This window comes from Phalaenopsis equestris, unplaced genomic scaffold, assembly GCF_001263595.1.
Source record: "Phalaenopsis equestris unplaced genomic scaffold, ASM126359v1 Scaffold000504, whole genome shotgun sequence".
Taxonomy (NCBI): Eukaryota; Viridiplantae; Streptophyta; class Magnoliopsida; order Asparagales; family Orchidaceae; genus Phalaenopsis; species Phalaenopsis equestris.
Genome location: NW_018164944.1, coordinates 96314 through 108698, shown reverse-complemented (window position 1 = coordinate 108698; position 12385 = coordinate 96314). Strand labels below are relative to the sequence as shown.

General features: G+C 31.9%; 1 protein-coding gene across 1 annotated transcript in view; it reads left to right on the top strand.

Moving 5' to 3' along the window:
- The window catches only part of LOC110028232, a 21060-nt gene extending 14351 nt beyond the window's left edge, over positions 1 to 6709 (top strand). Inside the window, exon 3 of the mRNA XM_020729991.1 lies at positions 6536 to 6709. Coding sequence (XP_020585650.1) covers positions 6536 to 6663 — 128 coding nt within the window. The 3' untranslated portion in view covers positions 6664 to 6709. The remainder of the gene's footprint in view (positions 1 to 6535) is intronic.
- The last annotated feature ends 5676 nt before the right edge of the window (positions 6710 to 12385 follow it).

Here is a 12385-nt window from a genome sequence, read left to right as displayed (position 1 = left end):
AAAATCACAAAATCACCATTTTTTTCAAATCACGAAAGTTTAAAGTTAAAAAAAAAAACGGCCGATAGACAGCCACATATCATCTTCTACGGTTGATAATCTGACTATTTTCTAAAGTTGTGACACCTAATTGATAGCGGCGACTCCTAATATATAGGTTTAAGTTGTGACTCCTAACTTATGGGTTTTTTTGTAACCTTTTATCTTTTGGATCATAGGTTTGTTGGGCTTTAGCTGCTCTTTAATTTTCTGAGATGTTTCTTGCTTTGCTCTAGAACAGGTTTTTTTTAATTTGGCATGCTCTAGAGCAGATGTTTTTACGGTAGTATTTTACTTGTTTTAATATAATATTGATTTATTAAATATAATATTTCTGCTTCTAATAATTTTATTATCTTCACTATCTTAATCTCCATATCCTAAAGCTTTGTCTTTTTGGTTAAAGTTTATCTTAGGTGATGTAATAAACATAAATATAAGCATATGTCGTATTCCATCCAGGCTTCTTTAGGAACCCCAAAGTTAAGTGCGACTAATGGTTCTTGACTTATCACATATGGTTTTATGTCTATCGCATCTGACCATAAGGTCTTCAAAAGACATGCACGCAATATCATGTTTCTTGCACATTCATAGAGAGCTCTATTCATTTTCTTAGCTACTTAATTTTGCTTTGGAGTTATTGATATTGTTCTCTCCCTGTACATCTAGTATTTTTTTAATTATTCAAAATCATACTTCTCTTCATTATTAAATCTTAGATATTTAATTTTGTCTTTGATTTCACTTTCCATCGCTCTTCTTTTTTACTTTTGGCATTGCCTACACTCTTTTTTTTTTTTGGTTTTTTCACATTACGTGGCCATGCCTACAATCTTAGCATATAATTAGATGATTTTTCAAATAAATCTAAATCAATCTAATCGAAAAATAAGTTGACCGACAGGTTCTTGCTGGAAGATTTTGATTTACCTCTCCATTTGCTATTGCTAATGTTTGGTGACTTGCTAAGCTTCATGAAGGACAATTCATAGAAACTTAGCTCTTGGGCAAGGATGAGAGCAAGAACAATGCATGAATCTCATATCAAATTTGATGTTTAGAAAGTCAATTGTCTCGTGATTGAGTTAAACTCATTGATGTGATTGGTAATCAAAGCTTTTTCTGACATCTTGAAATTAAAATACTTGCTCATGATTTGTACCTTGTTGATTGTGGAGGGCTTTTTTTACCATATTGTAGAGTACTTTAGTGACGCTTGTTATTTTCTCGGTGAGGATTTAGAAGGCGACATACTAGTAATCATTAAAAATGTTTGTCCATTAACTTTCACTCTTTCTAGCAGAATAATTGCAACTTTACTCCCTACAATGGTTGATGGAGTTTTCTTTACTATAGAGAGTCTTCTATTTGTATTTTCCATAACACAAAATTTCATTTATTGAACTTATTGATTTTGATCTTTCCATCCCATATGCTTCAATCTGAAAGTTTCTTAGGCGAATACTCTGATAACAATTGTTATGTTAATGATAAAATAGAGTAAAAATTAAATCAAGATGATAGAATAATCGCACTAAAGATCCACCTATGTCAATATTCGCACAGAGACTAAGTATTTTATTAAGTTTTAAAAGTTGTATATGGAGATATTATATTTTAGGTAAATACAGACAAAGGTACCACTTTGTCTATATTAGCAATTGAGAGGGAACATATTGAATGGGAGGGATGAACTCAATGGATAACACTGATAACACATTAATGTTTTTTGAGTAGAGAGTTTTCACTTCTTGATTTTTCAATGATTAAAATAAGAGCAATGTGAGTGAGCTTGGAGACAAGGAGGGGTAGCATATTGATAAAATTGTTGGAGAGACCCACTTAGTGGTTGCAGCGAGTGCAAGTGCGAGGTTAGATTACTTCTAGTTCTTGCCATTCAAGCACATATTCGAGGAACTGGTGATGCAACACCAATAGCTCTTGATTTTTGCGACCTCTACATTCACTATAAAGTTTGTTGTATGAAATTGTAGAGTTGAGGTCTTTCTTGACTTATATTTGTGAATGTATTCTTGTTCTTAAGGATTAAGTAGTTGGTGCTAGGGCGAGTATTAAGGAAAGGAATAAGAGGTTTACTCATTTAGAGAAAATGATGCACTTCAAAAGTTAAAGCATGCCAATATCCTTATGAATTGAAGAGCTAGTTCTTGTTTTAAAACTTGAATGTGAGAGGAGTGCACAAATTAAATTTATTTTATAATAGATTATACATAATTAGTGTTACTTTTAAATAGAGTAATGGGCTATTTGATTTGAAGAGTTCTAAGTGTAGAATTTCAAGATCGGGGGCTTTGAAAAATGTTTAATTTGATTAAAATTTTAAAATTTACTCATCAGTTCATTTTTTTATATTTTTAAAAATTCCTTTTTTGCATTTGTTTTACACTTAGAGGTTGTTTGGTTTACAGCAAAAGGATTGAACTACATTCCTTTTGTAAGAGTTTTGAAAATTCAGCCATTTGGTCAGAAGAATTCAAAATGTTGTGTAAACTATGAATGTGTTTAGAACTTATTCTTTAGTTTTTTTTTCTGTGTATTTGAAATTTACTGAATTTTGACGAATTCCATATACACAATTCTATGTAAAGTATTGTCATCCGCTATCGCCGGCCACCGTCACCTTTGCTCGCTTACCCCGCTGCTAATAATTTATTTAAAACCTCATATATTTTGAAATATATTATTTTCATTCTACTTAAAAAAAAAGAGTCGTATATTTATTTTACAATGAACCAAATAACTCCAAAGTATTCCAAATACAATACATTATTTTTGCATTGCATTCATTTTAGATTGAATTACTTTTTGTCAGCAGACCAAGCAATCTCTTTATTAACATCGTTGATGTGTTTCTGATGTATAATTTTACTTTATGTTATTTTTTAAAGAATATAAAATTTCAAATATTTGTATTCAAATGGGACCAACAATTTATCAAAGAGCTGGAATTATCTCAACAGGAAAAGATAATATGCTTCTTTTATTTAAAAGAGAACAAAAAATTTAGAAGTCCTAATAAAAATAGTAAAACACTAGAGCTACTCAAAAAGGTCAACCTTTCAACTCATTTATCTCAATACATCTCTTGCATTTTTGACGTGTACAAATTCTGAGGTTTATGTCACGTGCATTACTGAAAGTACAACACCTTTAATTGTGAATGTTAGAAGTATTTCTTCATGAAGCATTCTTCTCATCGCGAGAGTAATAACGTTGGAAGTTAGGCATAAAAGCTCGTCGAGTATTTTGAAATATTATTTAAGATAATAGATTTATTGTTGGGCTAGAGATTTTATATATACAAGCATCACATTATAGGAAACGTTGGGTGATTTGAATCATTTCACATGTTTTAAAAGTGTTATCTATATTTTTCTACAAAGTAGGGGCTAGGATGTGTTTAGGAACATGTTAAAAGGCATTTAGAGCTATTAGAGATGTTTCTTCCACTTGTCTACATTAAGTTTATCGTATCCTCTATAGGATGTTATTGAATGTTTTTTGTTTCCTTGACAAAAAGGAGGCTCAACTATATTAAAGCCATCCATGGCTAAAATTATTAGCAATTGTTTGCTAAGCCATTTGTTGACATTTTGAGTTTTGGGAAAAGAAAAGGATGAAGTATTGTTCATTTGAAAAGTTTAAAAAATTTGGCTTTTGCCTTTTCTTCGAATCTTTTCTCATGAATTTAACATTTTTATCACTTTGTTCTTTTGTTTTATGTTGTCCTTTTTGGATGTGCTGCTAAATACCTGATATGAAATTTGCTATCGCGATTTATATTCATCTATTAATTGAATTTAAGAAAACTAATCCATGTTAGCAGTGTCTTCAACAATTAGGATTTCTTGATTAACGTATGCTTGGTCTGGATATAAGTGGTTATATTGAGCTTCCAGGCACACCACATTATCTTGTATGATAACTTCTTGAGGCAACCTGGTTCTTAGTCTCTTATAGACTAGATAACGAATCATATCTAAAGGCCTGAAGCAACTAAACAAAGTGTGTTAGTGGGGTTTCCCTTTTATACAGTTCCAAGTGTGCAATCTTGCCCTTAGTGAGTGAATTGTGAGGCTAAATATCCATCAGATAGGAGCAAATGTAAATTTTAAATTTATGTGCTTCTATATGATCTGAGATAGATGTTGCGAGAGACAAATATATTTGTATTATATTTTAAGACTAGGTCATTGACTTTCTTTACCAAAAAAAAAAAGCAAAAAGTGGACGTTTCTCCTAGTTTTATGATCACATCTAGAGAAGTAGTAGTTTTGGCTAGCACCACTAAAGCTTAGTACTGCTGCAAATCTTTGATTTTTGTGATGAATGACTTGTTGATGTAAATGATTAAAACATAATTGATGCGAAGATCTCTAGAAGGGAAGAGATGGCCCGGGTTTTAAAGTATGGATGTGAATGGAGTACATACAATTTAGTAGACTAAACTTGATTGGGAGATGGATTATCTTTTTGGGTATTGCAAGCAAGACTTATTTGGCTTCTTTCTTCCATCCTTTGAGATGGCACTAAAATTGGTTGCACACCCTTGTAGTGTAAAACTTGCTTCAAGGTGATTATGAATCAAAGAAATACGTTTTTTTTTTTTTTTTTTTAACCAAAGAAATACTTGCTTTGGCTGGTGGGATTATTTCGCCTATGTCGAGGCTATGAATGAATTAAGTTGAGCCGAGTACTTTTTCCTTTTTTTCTTTATTTTGTTCTAGTTAGCTCATATAGTTTCTCATCAAATTTGGCTGAGTTTAAATATGCCTGAGGTTCAAAATTTTGTTCAAGCTGGTTTATTAGCCTTCTTATTGAGTTCAAGCTATAATGAAGCTTAACAAATTGAATTTAATTAATCAAATGTTCGATGCTAATGACTTGGGTATTGCTTTTTTTTGTGGGATATAAATGGATTTGTATGTTTTAATCAAACATGACATAATTAACTAATTATTGTTGCTAATTTTTGGAGAATTTAAATATTTATAAAAATCAAAAATAGATTTTTAGCTATCTATTAACTATATGTTTAGTATTTTCATCATATTTAACACGTTTAGTAATACATAAATTATTTCATCATTAAATAAATATTTTATTGTGCTCTTGATGAACAATAAACAAATATGGTTAACACTATAAATAAATGAGTTGGCCGATGGTTGAGCTTTTCATTTGTATGTTAGGTTTATAAAATTTTGCCCAAATTTGTTCAATTATTTAAATAAAGTAGCATGAATGCGTTATATCTGAACAAGCTTCGAATTGTTCATTTTGGTCTCGGCAATGTTTCGTTCTTGTTAATCATTTGAAAGTGTTGGGCCTTAAATTGAATATCTGTTTAATAAGATTATTGTCTAAAGTGTTGTAAGAGTTATAGTTATTTGATAAATAATTATTGAACTAAATTTTATTAATTTCTTTTATCTTATGATATTTAGATTAATATTAAATAAGCTATAATTAATTAAAATAATAAAATTCTAGACTTCATGAAGGTATTTTTCTAGGAAGTATTTACTCCTTTTTTAAGAAGTTTTTACGTCTTACATACAATTGAATTTTTCTCACAATAATTAAGCAAACGATTTAAAACTGTTGCCGTTTGAGCTGATTGCATTCCAAAATAAAAAACCAACGAAACCCATTTATGCAAAATTTGGTAACTACGTGAATGAGCTTATGATGAGTAATATGCGTTCTACGCTCAAATGCTGAAGTTTTCTCTTGAAATTGGATATCTTTTTATAATGAAGGGTAACACTAAGGGGACTGAAAGGTTAATGTGGCTACTCTGAAGGCACAATATAACAGCTTTTCTGTTTCCTAGTCTCGAACTTTGATTTTTGAGGATGGCAACTATAGTGATGCTTTCTATTTTGTAATCAAGTGGATTGTTATTTAGAAATAGTTTTCTTTTCCTTTTTCGGACTTGAACTTAAACCGGGCAAAATTTTGTTTTAGAAAAGTAGAAATTGATAGTTGGTGTAAGTTTTGGTGCAGTTACCTTTTTAGCTTGTGTTATCTGATAGCTTATTAATTTTCTTAATTATGCATGTTTCAAACTACTGCTTTGTTGTAGAATTTTAAAGCACCTGCAATGAAAACTAAGATCAGATTGTTTACTGGTCTGGTTAAATCATTTACATGCATCCCACCCAATTCCTATGTATTTACATGTCCAAAACTCAAACCTTTACATTTATATCACCCAAATTTCATACCAAATAAAAATTTTAACTTCAAAAATTGAAATACACCTATTTCATGCATAGGTAAGGTGACATGTATGTAAAAATTTACGTTTAGGTGTTTGATATGCAAATACAGAGTTGAGGGGTATATATGTAAATTTTCCTTTTTTTTAATTATTTTTAACTTACTTTCAGTTCTTGTTGTTAAGAGTTCCATTTCTTTTGCTTGGTGCAATAACGGACCTCCCAGTAATAATTTCTTGTGTTGGCAGTTCACCGGGTTCTTGGCTTGAAGGGATTGGAGTTCCAGAGCCTCTATCATTTTACCATTGGAAGTCCAGTATTAGATAAGCGAATAATGAGCCTTCCTGCTTATCCTGGTCCAGGAATTGATGCATGATCTCAAATGGCAAGCTTTCTTTCTTAATGCTATCCTGACCGTCCATTCTTTTATGGATCTACACTAGGCCTAATAATTTTGCATAAAAAAACTGCATGCATGACAGTCAACAAAAGAAAATGTTGTATAATCTGTATAGTATTACAGGATAGTTGTCCTGGGTGGGGGCATTTATATACAATGCACTTGAAATATTACTATTTACAAAGCAACCTTTCTCTTGCATCCTTCTTTTTTCAAATTGTGCCAACTAAATTCACAATGAAACCCATACCCTTATTTTTCATTTTTATCAAATACCCAATAGTTTGATTGTTGCATGCTTAAATACATTGGTTTGGAAGTTTTTAAAAAATGTCCATGGTGGTTATGTTGTAATTTGCAATATTTCGGGTGCTATGAATGTAATTATGCCTAAAGAAAAGTTATTTGTTTAATTTTTTTTCAAAATAAGGATTTTGCAGATTTAAGAAATGAGTGCTTGTTCATGGTGCGATACCCTATTTATTCTGATTTGCTGGCATGAATCTCTTCCATTCACCGTGCCTTCCATGCTGCCATCTCTTGTCCGTTCAGATTGTAGCATGCATTCATCCCAATGCGAAGAGAAAGTTAACCATAACACGCCTGCTCGAATCCTAACAAAAAGCCAGAATGCGTTGCACCCACTCTTAGGGCAGAAATATTTACGCACGAGAATGCATGCAGTTTTTTGTGCGCAATCCCCTCTTGATAATCTCTGCAAAGGTTATTGGAGGATTATTGCGGAGTTATTTTGGTGTTATTTGGAGTCGATACCCTCTGCGATTACATTTGCACATTTCATGATTACTTTCACATTTTCTCTGGCGTTAGTGCCTTGATTCCGAATAATGCCGAAATAACTTCGTAATAGCCTCCCAATAATCTTCGTAGAGAGGTTATTGAGAAGCTATTGTGAGGGGATTACACACGGAGAGCTGTGTGTCTTCTCCATACTTAAATATTTCTCGTTAGGACTGCCCTATCTGAAGTCAATTACCACACCGGTCCCATACTTGAGACCATTGTTTTGAAAACCGAACTCGCTTGGTTGGTCTGGTCCAACTGGGAATTGGGCATGGTATTGGTTTGGGTGGGAGTAAAAATCGGGTTCGAACGACCCCAACATAGACAAAAAATTTTCTTTGCAGACTCTTGACGTAATTTTACGTGTGGCGGAAGTTATTCCGAGTTATTTTCAGGTTATTTCTGAATTATTTTCAATAATATCGAAATAACCCAGAAATAACTCAAAAATAAAGACCGCGGATTATTTTGGTATTATTGAAAATAACCCAGAAATAACTCACACCACAAGTAGAGCTACTTCAACGCTCCACACAGAAAAAGCGCTCCAGCATAGAACTGCCCATGCCGCAGATCCAATCGGAAAATCCTCGAAATAACCCAGAAATAACCCAAAAATAAAGACCGCGGATTATTTTGGTATTATTGAAAATAACCTAGAAATAACTCACACCACAAGTAGAGCTACTTCAGCGCTCCGCACAGAAAAAGCGCTCCAGCACAGAACTGCCCATGCCGCAGATCCAATCGGAAAATCCGAAAACTGCTCTCGGTTTAAGAGAACCAGCATGTTTCTTGCCGGCGACTTGATCCCCTCACTGTCCGTCACCGACTTGAAATGGATTGTTCTTGTTCTTCAAAATTTTCTTTCATTATGGAGAAAGTTTTTTGAGGTCATTTTTTAGACTTGTCTTATCGAGTGAAGAACAATGTAAGGAGGAAAAGCATGGAATCAATCCATATGAGGGCTCTGCAGGGGGAGTTTCTATGGGAGAAGTAAAGCATTGGAGACGGGATTAATAGGGTTAAAAAATTGAGTTTTGAGGAAGAAGATGATTACACAGTGGGCAACAAAGACTTCTTCAATGCCACGTGGCAAATTCACCATGAGATGAATTGTGGGATTTTCTCAAGGAAATTAAGCTAAGAGATCATGAGCAAACTCTTTATTCTCATAAAAACCTAAAATTTGTTATAATATTCTCACATTATGCAACCTATTTAATATATTTAAAATTTAACCTAATTTATTTATTTATTTATTTTTGTACAACTCATATTTTAAAACTATCAATTTTTTATTCTCACATCATAAAAAGAAATTTAGTATTCACTGTTTATATAAAAAAATAACTTTGTAGTTGTGAGGGATGTATAATGGACTAATTTAATTAAAACACATTATTTTTTATATTTAAGATTTTTAAATTCAAAATTATCTGTTTGACTTGATAGAATTTATAAAGCCAAGTCTTGTATTAAAAAAAAAAATAACCACTTAATTGATAATTAAAGATAATTAAATAAGTGATTTGGATTAAAAAAACTAGGACTTGGTCAACTAGGACTTGTTTACTTAAATTTGATTTTACAATAAATTTGATTTAAAAAAAAAATTTTAGAAGAAATGGTGTTCTAAAGTTGGCATTATTGAAGTTTATACTATCGTTTGAATAGATTATTTTTTGTGCTTTATTAAATTAAAAAAAAATTACTTATTTGGATAAGTTATTAGCTAGAGTTTTCATTTATAAAATATTAAAATACCCATATTTTTTGAAATAATAATAAAATTCATTTCTATTATTAATTTCTAAATAAAAAGACAGAAATGCAAGCTTACAATGTATGTAATTTATTAAAATGAGTAAAAAAAGTAATGGAAAATGACTAAAAAAAATGCAAACCTATTACACATGTGACTTGGTAGCATTAAAAAATTATGTTTGATAAGTTTAGATTAGCTGAAAATAATGATTGATGTATGCACCCATGTCACTGCAGGGCGAAATCAACCTTTTTTTAGGTGGAAAACTGCCCCCTAGACCCAACGTGAGGGGGTTTGGGCAATGAAGGGCAAAATGATACTTTAGAAGGGGTAAAAAAGATATTTCAATAGTGGCAAAAGACCAAATTGTCCTCCCAGATAAGTTCAAATCTAGATTTGATGAGGGCAATTTCCCCTGGACCCTTATTCGGCTCGACCCTATCTATGTGTTGCATTATGTAAATTTAATTTTTTATTGAAATTAAAAAATTACTTCTGTTATAAGTTCATATTGTTTTAATTTCAATTAGTGATGTCATTTAGCATGTGTTTGGGGTTGTTGCTGCTTTTTGAATAAGTAACTAGGAAGCTGCTTACTGGAGAAGCAAGGGAAGCAGTTCATAGCAATTGTCAAACAACTACTGCTGGAATAACAGTGAATTTGTTTCTCTTATAATTATAGATTCTTCTTGATATATGTGCAAAAACATGATTTATGAGTTTGACGATGTTATTTGTCATTCTAACCAATGAGTTAAACCCTATATCAAAATATTTGTTAATTGTCTATATTGAGTGGTATAATTGATAAGAAGCAACTCAAATGGACTCATTATGCAACATAATATATGAAGTAATGGCTTGTACTTCTATGGGTGTAAATCAAAACGATCAGCAAATTACGATTTTATTTTCTGGACATCTGAAACATACTATTAGTTTTACTTGGATAATCTTAGAGTAGGTCACCAATCCACTTATCACTCACAAATGAAAATGACACACATGATGTCCTACACAAATTTGTCTGATAGTACTCATGGATAAGATATACTGTAATAGTCAAAATTGTTGCTCGTTTCACTATATCTATAGTTTTCTCTTCATTTGATGAGTTCATTTGAATATTTTATGCATGTCAAAAAATATAAAAAATAACAAATTATGCTATATGTGAAAAACTATTTAACTAATGTACTACAACCAGTGCAAAACATTACAACACTAATATTGTGTTTTTGAAAATGCTAATGTAATATGTGGCAAGAAACTAAGATTGTTAGATGTATCTTTTTCCACCTCGTCTCACTGGAACAACATTCGCCAACTGATCATTCATATTCAGGTGCTTGACAACTCGTGCTTAACTACTATACTCAGTCGCTTATATTTAACTACTTGTTGAGCTGAATTTTTCAATGAATTAGAAAAAAAGACCCTAAGTTTGCTAGGACCCTTACAGGCCCAAAACAACTGATTTTGGTCATATGTATTTAGTTAACTAATTCTCTTATAAGTTAGAAAATTATTCAGCAAAAATAATAAAAAAATAAAAATATTAAATTATTATAGTAATATTGTTTATGACCCATCAATCCTTATAAATAAGTCAATAAGATGCCACTAGGCTTATTCTTCTTTTGTTGCTACTGTTCCTACCTTTGTATTTGGCTTCTTGTGCTCTCACCATTGCAAGAATTTCAGATGGAAGTAGATGAACACTTTGAAGGAGAGGAAGAGAGTGATGAAGCGATGAAGGAGGGTTTTGCCTCCCATCAAGGGAAGGCTTCTCTATAGGTTCATTCAGAGACAATTGTCATTGATTTGGACTAATTGAGAGAAAATCCCTCTTAGGATTCGATTTCATAGATCTAGGTCTCGTTGAAAAGTCACTAAAGGAATTACTTGTGTGTGGTAGTGTTGGCAAAATGAGTGAAATTTCTACATCATCATAATTTTTGCTTGAATGCATGTGATATCTTCACAATTGGATTGAGGCTACTAGAGTTTTGATTGGAGAACAATGGAAGACTTTGTCAAAATCCACCAAGGATTAGGAAGAGTTGAAGTTGGCTTCATCTCACATTGTCGACTCAGTGACATATCATGGACAGATGGTTGAGGACTTCGAAAGGGAGTGCTTTGATATGAAGACTCAATGCATTGAGCTTGAATAAGAACTTCAATGAGCCAGGGACTATATGGTATAATGAAGACATTCCCATAGTTTATGGACTCATTTTCTAAGAGCACTACATATAACTCCATGCTTTAGAAGAAATTTTTGGATGAGATTCAGTATTGTTTGTGGAACTTAGGCAAAGAGAGATCCTCTCCTCGGAGTAGGTGAATATAACTTCAAGGAGTGGTTAAATATGGAGAAATTCAAGGAAATACTAGAGGTTTCCAATTTTGAGGAATAAGATAATGATGAAAAAAATGAGAGGGGTTCGACCAATGTATGATTAATGTCATTTGGAGAACTCCATTTTGTTTTTTCTTTCCTTTCTTGTTGTACATTTAAAGTGACTAATATAGTTTTTTTAGTAATACAATAGCATTTGTTTTATTAATAATACTTCTATATTATCAATTTATTTTTCACACATTTGACATGAATATATCGAAAAATAATATGCTAGTTTAACCTTTGGAGGAGAATCATAGTCCTAACATAAAAATTGTACTTGAAGCGTATCTTTTCAACTTTGGTTGCATTTGCAACGCACCTTCATATTTATTCTTTACAACAAATACCAAATTTTAAGGGACAGGACGTTAAAGATATAGTATTTACTGTTTATTGTTTATGAGATTTAGTATTTACAATGTATGCTAGGGAATACTTATTACACATTTACCTTCACATTTTAACATCTCAGCCAATGGATGAGGACTAAGTCACGTCTCATTGCAATTGGTTAGTTCTCATGAATTAGAAACAAAACCATCTCATTTCTCATTGCAATTGGGGGGGTGGGCTCTAGGGACAAGATGTTAAAGATATAGTATTTACTGTTTATTGTTTATGAGATTTAGTATTTACAATGTATGCTAGGGAATACTTATTACGCATTTACCTTCACATATTAACATCTCAACCATTGGATGAGGACTAAGTCACAT